The sequence below is a fragment of the Leucopleurus acutus genome (genome assembly GCF_964270905.1).
Source record: "Leucopleurus acutus genome assembly, chromosome: 12".
Taxonomy (NCBI): domain Eukaryota; kingdom Metazoa; phylum Chordata; class Mammalia; order Artiodactyla; family Delphinidae; genus Leucopleurus; species Leucopleurus acutus.
Window position 1 is genome coordinate 61,803,099 of NC_139154.1, and position 20,041 is coordinate 61,823,139.

General features: G+C 56.8%; 2 protein-coding genes across 2 annotated transcripts; both read right to left on the reverse strand.

Moving 5' to 3' along the window:
* Window positions 1–1,726: 1,726 nt before the first annotated feature.
* Window positions 1,727–4,296, reverse strand: OXER1 (oxoeicosanoid receptor 1). Its single transcript, XM_082851417.1, is given in 3 exon segments — window positions 1,727–3,610; window positions 3,614–4,006; window positions 4,009–4,296. Coding segments are annotated over 3 exon segments (1,074 nt in total). The 5' UTR covers window positions 4,120–4,296; the 3' UTR covers window positions 1,727–3,040.
* Window positions 4,297–6,374: 2,078 nt separating this feature from the next.
* Window positions 6,375–19,176, reverse strand: HAAO (3-hydroxyanthranilate 3,4-dioxygenase; the record flags this gene model as incomplete). The annotated part of the gene is given in 11 exon segments (XM_082852085.1): window positions 6,375–7,121; window positions 7,220–7,302; window positions 7,495–7,563; window positions 9,374–9,519; window positions 9,805–9,848; window positions 10,172–10,261; window positions 12,794–12,900; window positions 13,196–13,279; window positions 17,998–18,076; window positions 19,000–19,148; window positions 19,150–19,176. Coding segments are annotated over 11 exon segments (957 nt in total). The 3' UTR covers window positions 6,375–7,042.
* Window positions 19,177–20,041: the final 865 nt, after the last annotated feature.

Sequence of the window (20,041 nt, forward strand, 5' to 3'; positions counted from 1 at the left end):
TCCGTTTGCAGGTCTGTCTCTCCCAGGCTTGGCCTGACGGGGCTCAAGGTCAGAGACCTATCGTCTGACTTTGTGGCTTAGGGTCTGGGCCGTGGTGTGTGCCCAGCAAATGCTGGATGATTGGTGGCTTCAGGCCTGTCAGCCCAGCCATGCCTGCCTACCCCCTGCACACGAGTCCCTGGGTTAAAGTCATGGAAGCCGTTTCTTCGCCCCTCAAGGGGACAGCGCGTCACATTAGGAAGGGGAGAGAGGTGCTGCCCAACATGTTCACCGAATAGTGCAGCCCGTCCCAGGGACCAAAATGCTATGTAGAAGCCAAATGCAGGGAATAGGGTCTCTGCTCAGCCTTGAACCGCCTCCCACTCACCTTGTACCACCACAGCCAGTACCCTCCCACCAATAGAAAACGCTGCACTTCAACAGTTTGCCCTCTCCCTCCCCTCCCCCATCCTCTCTCACCCCTTGTCCCCTCCCCCCTCCCCGTAATAACTACCTTCCTCACTCAGTGCTCTGGCATATCAGTTATTTGCATCTCTAACCCCTGGAGTTGAGCAAGGGCCAGGGTTACTGTTCCCATTTCACACATGGAGAACAAGTCCTGGGAGGGGTACAGTGGGTTGGGACCAAGGTTAGGACCAGGGGGTCCTTCCATGCAAGGAGAGTGTGGAGGCAGCCTGAAGCCCCGCTTCTCTCCCATGAGGGGACACCCAGACCCCCTTTAGAGAGTGCCTTGTCAGTTGGGAGAGCTGAGGGGCAAGAAGGGTCCCGGGGAGGGTTAGGAGTGTGGGCCCAAAGCCTGTGACCAGCCTCTACCTGGGACTTCTCGAGGGGGAGAGACAGCAGTGCACATAGGCCACGGGGACCATCTGGTCATTTCCCTGACGTCAGGTCAGGAGAGTGAGCCCGGCTCCTGAGAGGGCAGGGGGTGGCGGTGTTGAGGGGAAGGGCCCAGGGAAGGGAGGACCAAGGAAATGGCACGTGGAGCCCCATTTGCCCCTAGAGCTGCTCGGAAGCCAGGCAGGTACAAACGTGGGGAGAGATGGTATCAGAGGGAAGGTGCCTGGTGTTCATTCAGCACACACGTTAGTGCCCCTTGAAGGGGGTGCTCAGCGCCCCGCCTCCAGGAGCGCTTGGACCTCTCATAAGAATGTCTGACTTAGAAATGACCAATCTCAGGTCCGGCTGGCGCAGGATTGGCCCGCTCCCCTCTGTGGCAGCAGGGGGTGGCGAGGCGGGGAGTTCCTAGGAGTGGCTCTACCAGCGAGAAAAAGGCGGCAGCGGAGTGGAGGACTGGAGCAGGGGGCCATGTGGGGCAGAGACACCCGGGGAGCCCCCTTGGAGGGGCCTGGGCGGCACACCCATTTCCATCACTTGGTTTGGGTTCTCAGTATTTCTGTGGGTTTCTGACAGCGGCTGGTGAGTTTTCAGAAAAGGGAAGATGGCCGGAGACACACCAGGTTTTAATACCCATCCAACCTGTCCCCCAGGCCACCTCCCTCTGCCTGACATGTTCTGTCTCCCACCTCAGCATCCACACGGCACCCATCTGCCTCGCTCCCGGGATGTGGGTGACCCTCCTGGGCCTTGGCCACCGCTCCTGAGGACTTTTAACAGAGGGAGGGCATCCCTGTCCACAATATCAGAGGGTTGGACTAAGAGGATTAAAACAGTTGGGGGGAGGGGCTTTGGCCCCCATCGTCAGACCCTGTATCTGAGGCCTAGAGGCCTGTGGCTGGGGTGATGAGTAGGGAACCAGTCCCAGGCCCTTCTGTCCCCTGCAGCAGGGAGGATGTATGTCTGCTGGGGGCAGATGTTCATTCTCCTGAGGCGGCTAGGGCTGGGGACACATGGCGTTCAGGAGGTGCATATTTGGGGCTCTAGTGGCTTCTGTGTAGCCCTTCGGAAGCCTTGAAGGCCACGCACCCCCAATGACTTCGGCTGTGGACAACAGGGCCAACCGCTCTCCCCGCCAAAGAAACCCCTGATTCATGCCCAGTGCACGCCTTGTGCCTGGGGGCCCCAGGTCAACAGATGTGTTAGCCCAGGTGGTCTCAGACACTGACAAAGGTGTATTGAACAGAACAGAAGGGGGAGAGATGGGCAAGATGGCTTTGGGCCTGGGGGAGGGTGGTGAGCTTGCTCTGGTGACCTGGAGACCCCTGCCCCCATCCAGCATCCTATCCTGGTGAGGTAGCAGCCACCACGGGTTCCAGGGCCAGAGAAGGGTACTTGGGGCTGAGGAAAGCCAGGGGAGGGGGTCCAAGCCGAGCCAGGAGCCTGAACTGGATGGAGGTGGTAACTTCCCAGCCTGAAGATCCTCATGTGGTCCCGCAGGAGAGTAAGTCAGGGGCCTCCCAGGGATCCAGGTGGGCAGCCCATCCCGTGAGCCTGAGGACCTCTCCCAGGGAAGCGTTCTGACTTTAAGGGCACACCAGGGCTCCAGGATCAATGTGGAAGCTTCTGTTCTTGCTTCTGTCCCCAGAGTGTCCCTTCATCTTGGGGAACTCGCTTTGAACCCTCCTGATGCCAGAGCCAGATGGACCCAAAGGTAACTTACTGGTTTTCCTTAGAACAGCTGAGGCAGCCTTGCATTTTCAAAAGGAAGTTTGTTAGTATTGAAAAAGACAAACTGGAGATGACAGAAAATGCAGCTGTCTAATTTCTAAAGCAAGACTTCTGCTCTCACAGTCCTCCAGCTCCGGCCCGGGCCAGGGCAGCTGTGTGGCCCTCTGCCTGAGCTGGAGTCCCGGAGCCCCTGCCTGTCTCCACCTGCCATCATGCTCTGTGCTTTGGGGACATCATCTGGGACACACGACTCCAAGCCAAGACGCTTTTCTCTCCCTGCCACCCACCTGGCTCCTGCAGATGTCCCTTGTCCGGTTGGTTGAGGGACCCTGTGCTGGCAAGAGTCCAGGGAGTGACCCTGTCCCTCCAGCCCAGAGCCTGGCAGTCTTCCCTCCTGTGGTACCGCAGCAGGGCCCCCGTCCTGAGAGGGCCTTCCTGGTCAGCCCTCCTCTGAGATCTCCAGCGACCCCTCTGCCTACAGCCTCTCTGCGGCCACCACCTTCCCAGAGGGCTCACGGCGCCAGGCAGAGGGCTGGTAGGTGCTCTCGTCGCTGGCGGAGGCCTGCCAGCCCTGGGTGAGGCCCAGCAGGGCCCGGCCCTGGCAGAGGAAGTTGGGGTTGGAAAAGCAGTAGAGCATGGGGTCCAGGGCACTGTTGAGGTAGGTGAAGGCCAGGGAGCCATGGAAGAGCTGCGAGCAGATGTCCAGGGTGCAGCAGGCGTGCAGGCGGAAGGCCACGATGGAAGCTTTGCCGAAGATGATACTGCACAAGATGCAGACTGCGTAGATGGCCACGACCGCGGCCAGCACGCGCACGGCCCTCCGCGGGCCCGCCCGCACGTCCGGGCCTCGCCAGGTGGTGAGCATGATGTTCATGATGGCAAAGAGGATGAGCGCCAGCGGCAGGAAGAATTCCAGCACGAACAGGGCCTGGTGCCAGGGGAGTGAGGCCGAGGGGCTCGTGCCCAGCTGGTAACTGAGGCAGGAGTGGCTGGAATCGGTGGTCGGGAACAGGTGCCCGTTGAGGAGCAGGATGCCCCCCCAGAGTCACCCGGCCCCCCGGGCGGCTGCCCACACGGCGGCCCTGTTCAGCACGTGCTGAGGCCGCACCACCTTCAGGTAGCGGTCGAGTGAGACGGCCGCGAGGGAGACCGTGCTCGCTGAGCGGTTGGTGGCGATCATGAAGAGGTTGACTTTGCAGGCAGTGGCCCCGAAGCGCCAGGTCTCGTGGAGGAAGTAGTAGTCCACGCGAAGAGGCCGGTTGACGATCAGGAGAAAGTCGGCCACCACCAGGCTGACCAGGAACACAGTGTTGGATGTCCAGGGTCGCGCGTGGAAGCAGCAGAGGAAGAAGGCCAGGCTGTTCCCCACCAGGCCCAGGACAAATTCCACGCTCAGGACTGGTGCTGGGAAGGCAGACACCATCAGGGAGGAGCCGGGGCCTCTCCAGGTGACCCCAAGGCAGTGGTGAAGGCAGAGGGCGAGCAGGAGGGAGGGAATGAGAAGGGAGAGAGGGAAGGAAGGGGAGAGGGAGAGCTCAGGTTATGAAATTCCATGGGCTGCTTGCGCCGTGGGTCTGAGAGACGTTTCTACCGTCATCCTACCCCCGCACGAGAGTGTTCAAGGATTAGTGCTTGCTATCAGCCGGCCACCGCGATGACTCAGTATCCTGGGGTTTTCCTCAGCATCCTCGCAGCCACTGAGAAATGCTGTGTTCCTATTTGCAGGCAAAGTGGAACCCTGCAGCCTGCCCTCCCTCCCTCCCCGCCTCCCCCGCATACCGAGTGGCCTGCGTGTGAGGTCTCTAAGCTCGGCCTCCGTTGGAATCTGCATTGCCCCTGGCAGAGGAGGATGCAGGGCTCATCAGGGTGAGTGGAGGCTCAGAGAAACCCTGAAGTGGGAGGAAGGCCCAGCTGGGGTGAGGTTGGGGAGAGTGTTCACAGCCCTGAGTGGTCAGGCATTGGCCTGCCTGAAGGCAGGAGCTTGTCCTGGCAACTCAGAGCCCTCCGGTTCATGCAGACCACCCTGGACCCCTCCCACCCCATCATAGACGCAGGCTGGGTGGCTGCCTCCCTGCCCCCACCAGCTCTGGCAGCAGAGACTGTGGAGCCAACAAGACATCGTCCTGGGAGAGGGAGGCGGGAGTCCAGTCAACACCCTGACCGTCGTGCTCACAGCCTGGTGAGAACAGCCTGCTGTACGTCCGCCAGCCTGCTGTCGTTATTGCCAGATTCCTGATGCTTCCAAAGTCTGTGATGGTCCCAAGTCCACAGCCGTGATGAAGTACATCCCACAGGCAGAGGGCTCCCCTGCCAAGTTTCTACTGCCATGGTCTGGGGACATGGGGGCTTCTCCCACAAACAGAACAATCCTGAGAGTCCTCAAGTTTCCCTGCCACTGTCCACCCCACTTAGCCGGCCATCACCCAGTACTCCCTGCGGAGAGGGGAGTGGGGAGCTGTGGCTGGCTTCAGATAAGGTACGAGTCCTGCTCCCCTCTGCGTGGTGTTCTCATGAGCCCATGGCACCAGGCCTGCGGGCAGAGATGAGGGCCTGGGGCTCCTGGTAACCTGGGACAGCACCAAGAGAGGCTGTGCTTCCAGGCTCCAGGATCTGACACGCCCCGCCCCCTTGCCTCCATGCCAAATGGCTGTGGTCAGCAGGGCGCTGCGTGCTGCCAACTCTGAGTCTCTGGGTTTCAGACGCAGTGGCCGTTGGCCCCTCTCCCACAGATCCTCCAGGGCTTTCCACTGCCCTGGGCTCCCACTGGCCAAGGCTGAGGGCAGATAGGCCATAACCACGGGGTGCAGGGTGGTGGGACCACCAGACTGAGCTTTGAATACAGACAAGCCTGGGCTGGAAACAGAGCTGCCTGCTTTCCAAATCTCTCTGAGCCTCATCTGTAAAATGGGGTGCTGCCACCTTCTTGGAGAGTTGTAAGGATTAAATGAGGTCATATATGTGAAAACATCTAGCAAATTCCCTGGCACAGAGTCGGTGTTCAGAAAAACGGAAGATCTAACTTTCGTGATTTTCTGTCTTGGATTAGGCCCACCCTTGGCACTAGGGGGCCCTTCTCGTGGCCACGTGCACCCTGCCCAGGGGGCCTCCCTGAGACATTCGTGTGTTCTGTCCTCAGCTCCTGTACAGAGAAACACATCACTGCAGCCCGAGCACACGCCCAGCCTCTGCCCTCACTGCCCTGAACTGGTGGAAGCTTAGGGGGAGGCTGGTGGTGTTTCTTCATTGCCTGTAGGAGAGGAAATCCTCTAGAGCGGTAGGTGGGTGAAGGTCCCGACATCCCTCAGGGCCGGAAGTCCTTTCAGCAAAGTCAGGGTCTCCTTTGCCGTTGTCAGTGGAGGGGATCAAAGCAATGAGCCGGCAGGCTGGGGCGGGGGAGGCAGGGTTCAGACCCAGGTTTTCTGGAGGAAGCGCTGACTCTACCCAGGGACCTGTTTCATCCAGATCCAGCTTCAGTTCCCCCCACGTGCGACCCCTCACCAACTTCTCATTGAAGCCCCATGAAACCGAGCCCAGATCTCCCTCTGCAGGTTGCATGATTCGTCTCTACCCATTGCTGCGTCCCGGGCTCCCAGCACTCCTGGACCCCACGGGGGCCTGTACATAGCAGGGGGGAGAAGGGGGAGGAGGCCAGACAGCCCTCCCCCCCTGCTGCCAAGCTCCTGAACAGCTTTACGCCCCTCTGAAGGCTCATCACAATGTCTGTGTATTAACTGTGGTTAACTCCAGCTGGGGGGATTTTGTGTTTTTAGTATTTCTACGTTTTCTACAATGAGCACAAGTCACTTCAGTTACTGGGGAGAGAAACCTCAACAGATGCTATATTTTAAAGTTATGTAAAAAGAGTAAGTGAAAAAGAGAAAGAGGCAGAGGGACATCAGCTGTGCCGCAGGACAGGCATAGGAGCTCGCGTGGAGGGGCCACACACACAGCATGAGGGCTTCTCTACAAGCAGGGGCACCCGATCACAGACCCTCCACAAGGTCCACGGTCACCCAGCGCTCCAGATCTCCCTCCCGCCTGCACACACACACAGTCATGGGAGCACCAGGTGTCTGGCAAAGATCACAGGCTGTGTGTGTGCAGACCCGTAGGTGCCCGTCTGTCAGGAAGCCTTTACTAAGGACCTTCTGGGCAGCAGGCAAGTGCTGTGCTGAGCCTGTGGACAGAGGGATGGAGAGGACCCTGGCCTCAGGGAGCAGTCCGCCCGGCAGAACCCTGCAGGGCAGTGGGCTGAAGGCTGTTAGGGGTGAAGGGGAGCTATGGCCCCCAGGAACCTGGCAATCCTGGAGAGGACAGGAGGAGGATGGATGGCAGTGATGTCCAGGACCCGGCCCAGGAGACCCTGAGTCACTCGGCAGCAGTGCACGTAGAAGCGGTGGGGCTGGGAGGGTTACTCGGCAGGGGTGGTGCTCGGGGGCACCCTGTGGCAGCTCTGGGCCCGCAGCATGAGGATCGGTCACCCCAGGGGCTTCTTGCGGGCAGGGTCCTGAGTCACAGACAGGGCCGTGGAGCCTTGCCCTCGTTCCCAGCTGTACCTGTGGCGACGCAGGTGGGCGGGGCTCAGACAAGGCTGGGATCCCAGGGAAAGGTGGGCAGTCCCACAGTTGGGGGTAAATCCTCCCCGGGTACTCACGCGGTCCCAGCTGGCACCAGGAGGCTGTCATCGGGGGTCAGGCTCAGGCGCTGTCCTTCCATCGTCACCACCGAGGAGCCCTCCTAGGAAAGAGGAATAGGAGAAACAAATGGAGGCTGTCAGGCCGCGGCACCTGTCCGAGCGTCCCTGAGTCAGCCTTGGCAAGGAGGCCCGGGAGCCGGTCCGGGCTGTGGGCACCCCAGGAGCAGCTTGGTCCTCACGGGCAGGCAGGAGGCTGTGCCCCCCCCCCGCCCCCCCCCCCCGGGCCCACTTGCCAACTGCCACAGCCACACGTCCACGTCCTGTCTCGGGCCTTCGCTGCTACCTTGTCCACAGACCATCACCTGCGGGGAAGTGACACGGAGCTTTCCGGCACATCCTGCCCCACGTGGGAGATGGCCTTGAACCTGGCCCCGAGACACCAGGCCTGCGTGGGGCGGGGATGGGGCCCGCAACACAGTCTCATTTCCAGGTGCGGAGCAGAGAGCTGGCCTTGGAGAGGAAGGCTGCCCAGGCCACAGGGCCCCCTGGCCACCTGCTGTTGGGGATCACACGTGCCTGCCCTCCACATCCACCTATATTTCTGGCGCCTCGGATGCACGACACAACTACTGCTGACCCATGTGGAGGCACGCCTACCAGGGGCACACGAGGCACGTGTGTGTACATGGCACAGTGCAGATGCACGTAGCACACACGCATGAACTCCCCAGAGGATGCCCACCTCCCTTCCTCGTGAGAGGTTAGGAGTCTGGCCTAAGGAGGAGGAGGAGGGAGGTGGGAGGGGATGAATGAGAGCGAGAGGGAGGCCGAGCAACTCTGACCTGCATCAGCTGGAACCCACAGCTGCTGTGCAGGCCACGCTCCCAGCAGCCCAGAGTGGGTGGGACTCAGTAGATGTTGGCTGGAGTGAACTGAAGCAGGGAGAAGGAGGGGTGTGAAAGAATGGGGTGGGAGGGGCGTGGTGGGGCGCGCCGGCTCTCACAGCCCTGTGTAAGCTCAGGGCTCGGCTGGCTGGGCCTTTTAGGGCAGGTTTGCATCCAGTGATCATCCCTCCACGGGGTTATCTAATTCAAACTCCAAGGGATGTACCAGTGGCAAACGGTAAAGCACAAGTGAACATGAGCCTCCTGGCAGGTCTCCTCGTTGCCACACTTGCCCTCCTGATCCAGTCCTCACTCAGGCTACAGTGATCTTTCTGAAACACCACTGTAGCCTGGTCAGCCCCCTGCTCCCCGCTTCAGCACTTGGGTGAAGCTCTCTTGTTTCCAGGATTCGTCCTTGCACCTTGCCCAGCCCAGGAGAGCTGCTAGCATGTGGGCACTGCCTGCTACTTTGGCCATCTACCAATTGTATCTGCTGCCCCCACTCCCCTGTCCTGGTTCCCCAACATCAGCTGTTTGCAATGTCAGCCTGTTTCAAGCCTCCATGCCTTTGCTCAGGCTTCTCCTTCACCTGGAATGGGCTCTCCATCTCCCTTTCTTCCTTTTGCAAACTCCTACAATAGCTTTAAAACTCAGCCTATATATCACCTCCTCCAGGAAGTCGTCCCTGACTTCCCTCACAGCTTGGTTCTTCCTTTATCCTCCTATGGCTTCCTGTAGCTTCTCTACCAAAGAATGTATCACATGATCGTGGCAATTGTTGATTAACTTCTCCATTTACTAGACCATACACTCTCTGAGACAGTGACTCTATCTTATTTTCCTACTAAAGCCTGAAACATAATAGGCACTCAATAAATGTTGAATGGAAGGAGGCAAGCCTTGTTTGGGTCTCTCTCTGTGCAACTCTCCACCCAACCCTCACCCCCAAATATCTCTTTCCCTTCTGGCTGCCAAGGCTATGATTGGCCAAAGGCCCAGGAAATCCTGGCAGGGAGATGACCCCAGACCCCAGGAATCTCTCAGTGGATGCGGCAACCCCCTACTCCGAAGGCAAAGAAAGATTGCTGGGGACCACATAACCTCCATGGGCTTCCACTCACAGCAAAGCCATCATTCTCAGAGTCAGGGAGGAAACAAGAAGACCTATGCTTGTGTCCACAACCTCCAAGACTGGCATGTGAGTGTGTGTGTGTGTGTCCATGTGTAATTAGTTCCCATCTCCCGGGGCTGCTGGGCAGATGCCCTGGGTGGCCCAGGGCTGTGTTACCTGGGTCTCATAGGTGTCTCCAAACAGGCTGAGGGGTATGCCAGCGTGCAGCTCCTTGCGGTGGCCAGCCAGCCAGGCCTCCAGCGACATGGGCTCCATGACGGACCGTGTGCTCAGGGGGAATGGCGGTTCCTTGAGCAGCTGGTCTGCACCCACAGCACAGCTGTGGTCAGCGTCCTCTGGCCCCACCGGCCCCGCCCCAGAGGGCCCAATTCCCAAGGGTCCCAGCTCCCAATGGCTGGAATGGGCTCTGGCTCCAGCTCAAGGACCAAGCAGCCATGGGGGGTACTATTTGGTGCCATCCTCTTGTGCCTGGGGTACAGGGCAGAGCACTCAAAGGGAGACTCCCTGCTTACCCAGAGCCAAGACCCACCCTCCTCCGGAAAAGGAGGGAGGGGGAAGGGGAGAAAGATGGTTCCTAGTCGCCTTACCGGGGTTGAGTTTTCCTGTTCTGTGCTGCTCAGAGCTAAGGAACCTGCAGGCACAAAGGGGGAAGAGTAGTGGCTAGTGAGACACGCGCGCGCGCACACACACACACTCATACACTCCGGGGTGCAGGAGCCCACACACACTCATGGTGCCGTCACACAATTTGTTGTATATTCACCAACCTTTCCCTCCCCTCCCCAGGGGGCTTTCCACCCTGGGGAGGGGCAGACTTTCTCCCTAAATCCTGGACTTGATAGCTCCAGGCTGGCAGGTACTGCCGAGGAGCACTGCTGGGCTGGGTCTGCTCTCCCCAGCCAGAGCATGGGGCCTCAGGAGAGCGAGGGGCAGGGGCTGGGCTGGGGGGCTCACTCCTGGATGATGGGGGCCAACTGTGTGCCGAGATCCTCGCAGTAGAACCACTTCTCAAACAGGACGTCAGTGGTGTTGCCTACGTAGTACCTGCCAGAACAAAAAGTGGGCACCCAGCTCCCCACCTGGACGTCCTCAGGGCAGCCTCCCTCGGGCCTGGCTCTGCTTGTGACTGGCCGGGCCCAGGCTGGCCCTACAGAGCTGACGGCCTGCTTCATCCTGTTAGCGCAACCTAGTGGCCGATGCATGCTCACCCACACTCGGCTCTCCCAGGAGCCCCCTTGTGGCCCCAACGTGGGTGGGCTATTACCGACCCCGTTCCCATAGCCCTTACTGGTTCCCCAAACTTGACCATTTACAAAGTAGATAGAACTCCGAGGTTCAGGGAGAAGCTGGGTAACTTGGCAGGGATTACACAGCCTCTAAGTGGCAGAAGCAGGGCAGACTGGAGACAGTCTTAGAAACACAGCATCAGTGACAAATGCTTTTCCAAAAGGGGAAGCTGAGGCTGAGCCTGATCTGGGCCCTAGTGTGCTGGCACTCTAGGTCAGAGCACACGGAACCTTAAGGAACCAACGTGCTGAAGACGTCCCCCAGATGAGGGGGTCCTTCTTCTGGGGTCATGGATGGCTCTGAGAACTGGAGCAAAGCGCTGGGCCTCTTCTCTGGAGGAAGGTCCATACGCCTGTACACATAGCCTCTAGCAGACTCCCTGAAGCCCACCCAGGCCCGCAGCCTGGCCTGGCGTGCGGCTCCACTGGCCTGAGGAGCGCGGGGCAGACCGGGGCTGGGCCTCAGGGCCCTGTGTATGCAGCACATCTACTGACTGAATGCCTAATCCCCAAGCTTAGCTCCCAGTGCCGGGCCAGCTCTGCTCTTCGGCTCCTCCTGAAAAAGAGAAGTGGTCCTGCTTATGGGCGATGGTTTGTAGACACACAGTGCATCCACCCTGCCTGACACCCTAAGTTCTATCCTGGGATGGAGCTGGCCACTGGAAAGCCTCATAACTGGACCTCGATGCCCTCCAGGAACTGCCTTCAGAGTGGCATTTTAATGTTGAGCCCCTGGCTTTTATTAAAGGTCAAAAGCAGCCAGATGAAATCTGTTATTGAATTTGCTGTAAAAGTGTTACTGAAGACGCCGTCCTCTCCATCACTGAAGACTTCCCATATAAAGCCCCATGTCAACAGCTTATTTTCGAATTTAAGGCCAGGCAGCTATTTCTACAACAGACTATTCTGCAGTAGATTAGTATGCAGTCATTAACATGGCGTTTTTTGCAAAGCATTTAATAGCATGAGAGATACTCATGAGTTTTTTTATGTAAAAAAAAAAAACAAAACTCAAACCCATGCTTGCAATAAGACTGCAATGTTGTAAGGTGTAGATATGCATAGAAAAAAGATGAGATGGACGTCTAAGTGCTTTGTTAGCTTTGATTGGCGGGATGACTTTTTTCTGCTTGTTTTCTCTTTATTTTGTTTTATTGAGATATCATTCACATGCCATCAAATTTACCTTTTACCTGACAAGTCATTTTAATTTTGTTCATTTTGCTTTCTTGTACTTTTCCAGATTTCAAGATTGATCATGTATGACTTTGGTAATTAGAAAAAAAGGAAAGAATTTTTAAAATGTCCATTATAACAAAGTTTTCTGATTTCAGTAACTTGCTGGGAATTTTTAATTTTCTTAGTTAAAAAATAGCTTAGCTTTTGGAAAAATCTGGGTCCCCCTGAACCACAGGCTGAGTCCTCCTTTCAGAGGATAATAATCGGGTGACTGAATGGAACAAGATGGGAACTCTGTTCTAGAAATCTGCTATGGAAACAGAGCACCCATCTCTGCACCCATATTCGTCCCCTCCTTGGTGTTTACTCACACTCCCATCTAGGCTATCCCGGCCCTAACTTCATATTTCTCTATAATGCCAGCTCGGCCACTTTCTAGCAAACTCAACTTCCCCGGGCCCAGTTTCTTCATCTGTAAAGTACATAACGGTACCCACCGGATAGGATAGGTACACACCGGATAGGATCATTGTGAGGGTTAAAGGAATAGATACACATAAAGCGGTGCCCAGCACACAGTAAGTGTTATTCAAATGTCAGTGCTGGGTGTGGAATGAGCTGGGTTAGAGAAACAAGAAGAGGGGCGCACTGGCAGAGACTCAGCTCTGGGGTGGGAGGCACTGTTCCGGGCTGCCCTGGGCCAGGTGGGTTTGACTTTGGCATCCATCCCCCTGCCCTTCCCCCGCAGACCTCAGTGCAGAAAGCACAGGTCTGGGTCTTCCCTGGCGGTCCAGTGGTTAAGACTCCACGCTTCCACTGCAGGGGGCGTGGGTTCAATCCCTGGTCGGGGAACTAAGATCCCACATGTTCTGGGCCCAGCCAGAAGGTGTCAGGCTGATGGGCTCCCAGGCGGTCACAGAGAACACCCTGCCTCCCCGGCATCATCAGACCCACCCTCCCACCTACCCCAATCCCTCCGCATCAGCCAGCAAATGCAGGATCTCCACTGCCACCAACCCTCTCGGTGGCTGAGTGGCTTTCTTGGGTCTATCTAGGATCCTGCTGCTTCCCTCCCATCTCTGCGCCAGACCCCCAGACCAGGCCCATTTACCTGAGTGCATCTAGCTCCGTTTTCAGCCGCCTCCGCTCAATCACCAGCCCCACTGTGTTGGCAAACCTCTGTGGAGAGTGGGGGACCCCAGCAGGCAGGAGGAAGATCTGCAGGGGTGGGGACAAGGTGCCAGCCCCCCACGGAGGCCTCAGTGCTGCAGCGTCCCAGGCCTCCCCAGCTGACCACAGTCCAGCCCAGCCCCCTCTCTTCCAAGCCTCCACCCGGGAACTAGAGGAGATGTCAGGCTGTGCTGAGATGGACAGCCTTGAGGAGGAAGTGCCTGAGGACGGGGCCAAGGCAGGCTGGGCAGGTAGGAGGGCAGGAAGAGGCTGGGAGCACAAGACCACCACAAAAGCCAGGAGAGTGGACATGCTGGGGTCCTGTTCTGGGGCCCAGCCTTACCTCTCCCTGCCGAATGACCACATCCCGGTGTCTCCCTTGCTCCAGGACTTGGAGAAGCATGTCGCCTTCCAGCTGGTAAAACACCTGTGGCAAAGGACAGCAGACAGGCTTGGACCCTCCCCAGTCCCTCTTCCAGGTCTTTGGCCTGAGTTCTGACCAGGAAACCTGAGGAACTTCCTGAAGGCCTCAGGGTTCATGAGCACCTTGGTCACTCTCGCGTGAGGCCCCAGCCTCCCCTGACACAGGCCACAGATAAAAGGGCTGGGGACGCATGTGGATCATACCTTGACATTAACGTGATGACCACAGTACCCAGGACGTAACAGTTGGTGTCTGGCTTGAGGGCAGGAGGCTGGCTGAGATGCTTAGCGGACAATTCAGGGACCCATCAGCCAGGTAAGGAGAACTGCCCATTTACTGCATCCTAGGGGCTGGGCAAGCACTTTCCTATACGGACAGGCTGTGTTTTATCGTGCTGCGCTTTATTGCGCTTCCCAGATACTGCGTTTTTTTTTTAATTGAAGGTTTGTGGCATCCCTGCATTGAGCAAATCTATTGGTGCCATTTTCCCAACAGTATTATTTCTAAGTTAAGGTATGTATACTGTTTTTAGACATAATGCTATTGCACACTTAATAGACTACAATATAGTGTAAACATAACTTTTACATGTAGTGGGAAACCAAAAAATTCATGTGACTCACTTTATTGCAATATTTGCTCTCTTTCAGTGGTCTGGAACCGAACCTGCAATATCTCTTAGGTATGCCTGTACATTATCAGAAATCTTTGTGACAACCTCCAAAAATATTATTAGCCCCATTCTGCAGAAAAGAAAAAAGGGAAACTGAGGCTCAGAGAGTGAAGCAACTTGCCTAAGGTCACACAGTCAGTCCTGGAGCAGCAGTTTGGACCTGAGTCTGAGTGTAGCTCTGGAGCCAGTGCTAGCTCCTCTGGCCACAGTGATGCCCTGGAATGGGGCTATGCTGGTCCAAATCCCTCTGGGGGTCGACTGGACACATAAATGGCCATGTAAATGGTGGACTTGATGCTGGAAGCTGGGATGAGTTGGGGGCTCTGGGGATGGAAGCACTCGCCCCCTGCTGTCTCCCTGGGGCGGGGAGCGGGTGCCGCAGGGCTCCTACCGCATTTTCTTATTCCATCCTAAGTCCCTAATTAACCTGTTTACTGAGATTACCCATGGCACTGGGAGGAGGAGGAGGAAGACACATTTTCTCTTTACCAGTCACACATTGCACGGGTGTTAAGAGTCCCAGCCAATAGTTGAAGGGGTGTTATTAGTAATAATTATTACTATCGTGTAAGGAGTTAGAGGAGATAGAGGTTCTTGTCCCAGAGTCTACTAAAAGAAATCAAGTGAGCTCAGGGAAACTAGAGAAATGTGGCTTTACAGTCTGACATGAGGACAAGCTGACACAACCCCTCTGAAGGGCAATGTGGCAAAGGGCAGGAAGAGCCTTCACAGCTCACACCCCTGTGAGGGTTTCTTGGGATGCAGGACCTTCCACGCTGAAACCGTCAAAGTCCAGGGAAAACCAGGACAGTTGGCCACCTTACAGCTTGTCCTAGTCATTCCATCTCTAGGAAAGTGGCTGCAGTGAATCAGAAATGCACCTGTCTCGGAACTTCCCTGGCGGTCCAGTGGTTAAGACTTTGCCTTCCAATGCAGGGAGTGCGGGGGTTCGATCCCTGGTCGGGGAGCTAAGATCCCACATGCCTTGCGGCCAAAAAACCAAAACATAAAAACAGAAGCAATATTGTAACAAATTCAATAAAGACTTTAAAAAAAATGGTCCACATTAAAAAAAAAAATCTTAAGAAATGCACGTGCCTCATGGCCGACGTACATGGCTGTTTTATCACAGCACATGGTAATTAAAGGCATAGCATCCAGTGTCACCTGGCCCTCAGCTCGGCCAGGTCACCGTGTACTTTTGGCCAATTCAGTTAGCCTTTCTGTGGCTCGTTTCCTCATTTATAAAATGACAGTGTCTACTCAGAATGTTGCTGTGAAGTGTGCCCAGGATGCTGTACACAAAGGTACCCAGCACTTAGTTATTAATATTAGCTATTACTAGCTATTAATATTAGTGATGGAAGGGATAGCAAAAATAATGCTAATAATAGCAGTAGGAGAAATGGCACTATTTTATGATAGAGACAAAATAGAGAACATTATACAGCCATTAAAAACGATGTCTCTGAATAACTGTTAATAAAATGGGAAAATACTAAAGTTATCATATGAAAGCAAGATTCAGAGCTACACCCAGCAGGTTTCTAATTATGTAGCCATACATGTATAATCCAGGCAGTGTTCACCATGGCATCCCTGAGTGGTGGGATTATGAATGAGGTATACATTTACGTTTGTCTTTCCTATATTCTGCACGTTTTCTACAATAAACAATATTTACTTTTATTATTAAAAATAATTCATGCAAGTTACTTAAAACAAATAAGAAAAAACTTATCAGGCTCTTCTAGGGAGCAATTCTGCAAACTCCCCCCAAACCCTCCTCAGCTGGGAGGAAGCCCCTATGTGTTTGTAGATGTGGGAGGTGTCCTTCCATGGTTATGGGGAGAGGAGGAAAGGCCTAGAGAATTCTAGGGAGGGGGCCATACCCCTTAGGCCCCACAAACATCAGGGAAAGCTGGAGTGGGCGGCAGGGCTGGAGTGATGGTCTGGGCCAAAGTCAAGCCCTTTCTGGGCAGGCTACAAGGTGTTAGTGGCCATTCAACAACTTAGAAAGAAATCTTAGAAAGTGGAATTTTAGAGGCCTGTCCTGTGATGAGGGACAGGCCTAGCCTGGAGCAGAGGTGCAGATCCTGAACAGCAGAAAATCCCAAACAGCCACGGGCAATCCAAAAGGAATGATGCTCTGTTTGGAAGTAAATGATGTTTGGGGCCTGTGGCTAACTAGAAGATGAACTGTACTGGCTGTTGAATCGAATCTGGCCTCCGCAGCCTGGAAAGGCCTTACAGGCAGGCGAGGGCAGAGAGGGGCTGAGGGTGCAGAGAACCCATGTGTATTAAGCACCTAAACCCTGTGCCAGGCTCTGTGCACATACCCTACCCACACTGCAACCTTCCACCAGCCAGGGGCCGGTGTCCCCCGTGAGCTGCGAGGAAACGGTCTCAGAGAGGTGATGTGATGGGCCCTGCCAAATGGTTGGTAAGAGGCAGACCCCAGGTCCAGCTGACTCCCAGCCCAGGCTCCCTCGCACCTGTGCGCCCCAAGGGAAGGAATCAGGTAACTGGAGTGTGTGTGGTGGGTAGAGCCCGGGCACCTGAAAGGCTGTTGCAGAGGCCTCAGTTCAGCCAGGAGGAGAATTTGGCTCAGTGACTCCCTTCCCTCACCAGGGAGGAGCCTGGCCCCTGGACTCTCCTCAGATTCAAGGACAGGCAGGGACAGACAGGATGTTGACCCTCAGCCCTGTGGCTGCCAGGGCCTGTGGCTGGCACTCTCCCCCGCCGCAGGTAGGACCAAGCCATCACAGATTGATGGGAATTCCCAAATTCCTTCCAACCACCTGAGGGTCCCTCCAGAGTGGGGACACCTGCTCAAGCCAGCCCTCCTCACCCGCCAGCGACCCAGCTGAGTCAGGGTTTGGTTTGGGCCCCTAAGTGGATACCCATCCACTTGGGGAGACCTTGAGGTGGGGCTGGGACAGAGGTGGTAGGGGGCAAGAAGGGGAGGAAGGAGGGAGGGAGACGGGAGAGGTGGGCACTGAGACCTGGGCTCACAGGGTGGAAGCCTCTGGAAGACAAGATGGGGGTCCTGAGGCTGACTGAGGCAGGCAGGAAAGACCCTGTGACCGGCCTCATCTCCCCCACTGGGGCCACTCCCAATCCAATCCCATCTTCTTGTTTTGATTTTCCTGCTGACTTTTTCCAGAGGAAAATGGCCTCCAGTGAGGTGTGTTGTGAGAAGTGGGTGGCGGGAGAGGGGCGGGGCCTAGGACGGGAAGAGGCGAGGGGTTGGCTGGCCCGGGGTCCTCCCCGCTCTGCCCTCACCCACGCCTTAGGTGCTCGGCAAATGCTTGTTAAGCGAGTGATTCTCCTATGTTCCCTCCAGTCCCCGGCTGCGGCTGAGACACCAGTGGTGGGGGGTGGAGGCTGGTGACCAAGCTGAACCCCGGACCTTGAACCCCAGCATCAGGCCCCCCATACTGAACCTTTGCCACCAGAGATTCTGATAGCTGGGAACCCATCTGTGTCTCTCAAGGGGGCCCATCTTTTTTTTTTTTTGAGTTTACTTTTGTTTGTTTACTTTGGGGTTGATAGCACAGAAATACAGTTCAAAATTCAAGGTACAGAAGGGTATTTAGTACAAATTCCCCCTCCCACCTGCCCACCCCTCCATCAAATCGCTCCTAGCAACTGATGTGTCTTGTGCCCTCTAGATAGATAAGGAGGGGGTCTCACTCTGGAGGCCAATCTTGCATTACTCAGGTTTGGGGGCGAGGGGCCCAGGGCATCCCCCCCCCCCGGAGCATGGACGGCCTCTGTGCCTGGGGGCTGATGCCCAACAGCTGGAGCCTCTCACACCCGCAGAGGCTGGACTCTTTCCCGGGAGTTGTCAAGGGTGTCACTGGATGCCCACAACTTCGAGGCAGCAGTTTTACCCTGTGGTTTCAGTTGTGGCCCCTTCACCCATCAGTCATCTGACCACCCGCCTCTCTCATCCACAGGCTCTGACCCTGGCAGGGGAAGTGTCCCCTCCCCCCGGGCTGGGTCGGTGCGGGGTTGGGGGGGAGGGGGGCAGTCTGCGGCCTACCTCCTCACCCTCCTCGATGTGGTAGTCCTTCCTGGTGTTGGGACCCCCGACGAACATGATTTTGAGCTGCTTCTGGTGCCTGCAGTGGATGAGAGGGAAGAGGTCCTGAACCAGCTCGTGGTTGTACAACCAGAAACTAACACAACCTTGTAAAGCGATTATGCTCCAATAAAGATATGAAAAAAAAATCCCACCTCATGGGGCTACCGGAGGATTAAATGAGAGGATGTGAAAACACTTGGCAGTCTCGGGCTTGTCAAGGTGTTAGTGATTGGAGCTGTGTGGTTTGAGGAGCCGCCCTGCTGGAGATGTTCAGCGGACCCAGCAAACTCAGGACTGTGAACCCGGAGCTGGGGCGCACACGAGGCAGGGCCACCCAGGCGAATGAGGGGGAAGGAGGTGAAGGGTCCACAGGGGAGGGCCTCAGAGGTCTGCCGGAGGAAGACGGTCAGCCCTGTTGGGTGCTGGGGCAGAGGTGGCCAGGGAGGGCCTGGTGGGGGTCTGTGAGCGCCCAGCTGCAAAGCGGGGCCTGGGAAGAGCACCAAGTGGAGAGTCCCCCGCAGGAGCTGACCCTCTGACTTCGCCCTCTGCCTGCAGCTTCCTGAACAGAGTGTGCGTGTACGACTGGGCTGTCCCCAGGCCTCCGTTCTACAATTGATTCTGGGGTATCCTCCCCACCCCCCAATTTCAGTGGGGGTTGGAGCGCTGTTTCTCAGCCCTGGGGGACAGGGCTGCCGTCTGGCATCGGCATCTCTTTAGTCTCCGTCACCCAGCCATCCTCAGACGTCAAGGCAGCACGCAGTCACCAGAAAGAGGAACAGACGAAGGTGGTGAAACCCGGAACAGCCCGTCCTCACCCTTCCCTGAACATCACGAGAATGGCATCCCCCTTTCTGCAAGCTTCTGGGTTGACGAACTCCGAGCTGGAGGTTGAGGGGTGCAGATGGAGGAGAAGGGGGTGAGGACAGAGGGCAGGAGGGTGGGGGCGTGTGTGGGACTCACAGGAGCTGGTTGCAGACCGGGGGCAGGAAGGAGGCGCGGTTCTCCTGCACCCAAGCCTTCACTCTCACGGGGCTCTCCATGGTCCCCCAGGAGCCGCGCTCCAGAGCCGTGTGTTCCGCGCCGTCGGAGGGGCGCGCCTCTGCCCGACCGCCTATTGGCCGCCTGGTTAATCAGCATCCCGAGGGTCAAAGGGCGGGGCAACCACCCATGACGCTCTGTGGCCCCTCTCGGACTTTGGTCTGGAGCCCCCGCGTGCTCCGCGCCGCCTGGCCCAGCCTCGCAGCACAGTCTGGGCGCCCCGCCCACCCGCGCCGGAGTAGGGCGCCCGATGCGGGCGTAAGTCACAGGATCGGGAAACTTCCTGGTCCCTTGTCCCCAGACTTTCCGCCTGGGCCCCAGAGAAACCCCAAAGAAATCCTATAAGGGGGAGAAGGCGGGTTTGTAAACCAGAGCGCCTGAATACAGGGGTGCTGGCACTGGGTTGGGGCCTCAGTTTCCTCATCTGAAAACTGGGAATGTCTACACAGCCATCTCGGGGTTGCATAGCGGCCACCATAGGCCCCGATTGATGTTAGTCCCCTATCCTTTCACGAGGACAGAGGTCGGGCCAGGCTCCGCAGATTTCTTGGGGGCTGCTTGCTCGGCTCTACCTGTGGCTGGGTCGGGAGAGGACAGGAGGAGCAGCGGGGGGCGCAATGCTGGGAGCCCCGGACGCAAGACAGGTACTCGCTGCGCCGGGCTGGGGGGCGCCGTCCACTCACCTACGTTCGCAGGTGGCGGACAGAGCACCGACAAGGTGCCTGGCACTGTTCTCAGCTCCTTTCGTGTCTTGGGGGCATATTCAAGTCACACCACAATTTATGAGGAGTTTTACAGATGAAGAACCGGGCACTCGGACCTCAGGAATCTGGGATCCGGGGTGCGGAGGGCGGACAAACCTAATGGGCTAACGATTCCAGCCTGGGGTGAGAGGCGCTAACCCGGGACCCTCGGGGCGCAGGGAGACCCGATGCTTGCCTGTGTGGGTGCGGAGGAGGGGGAA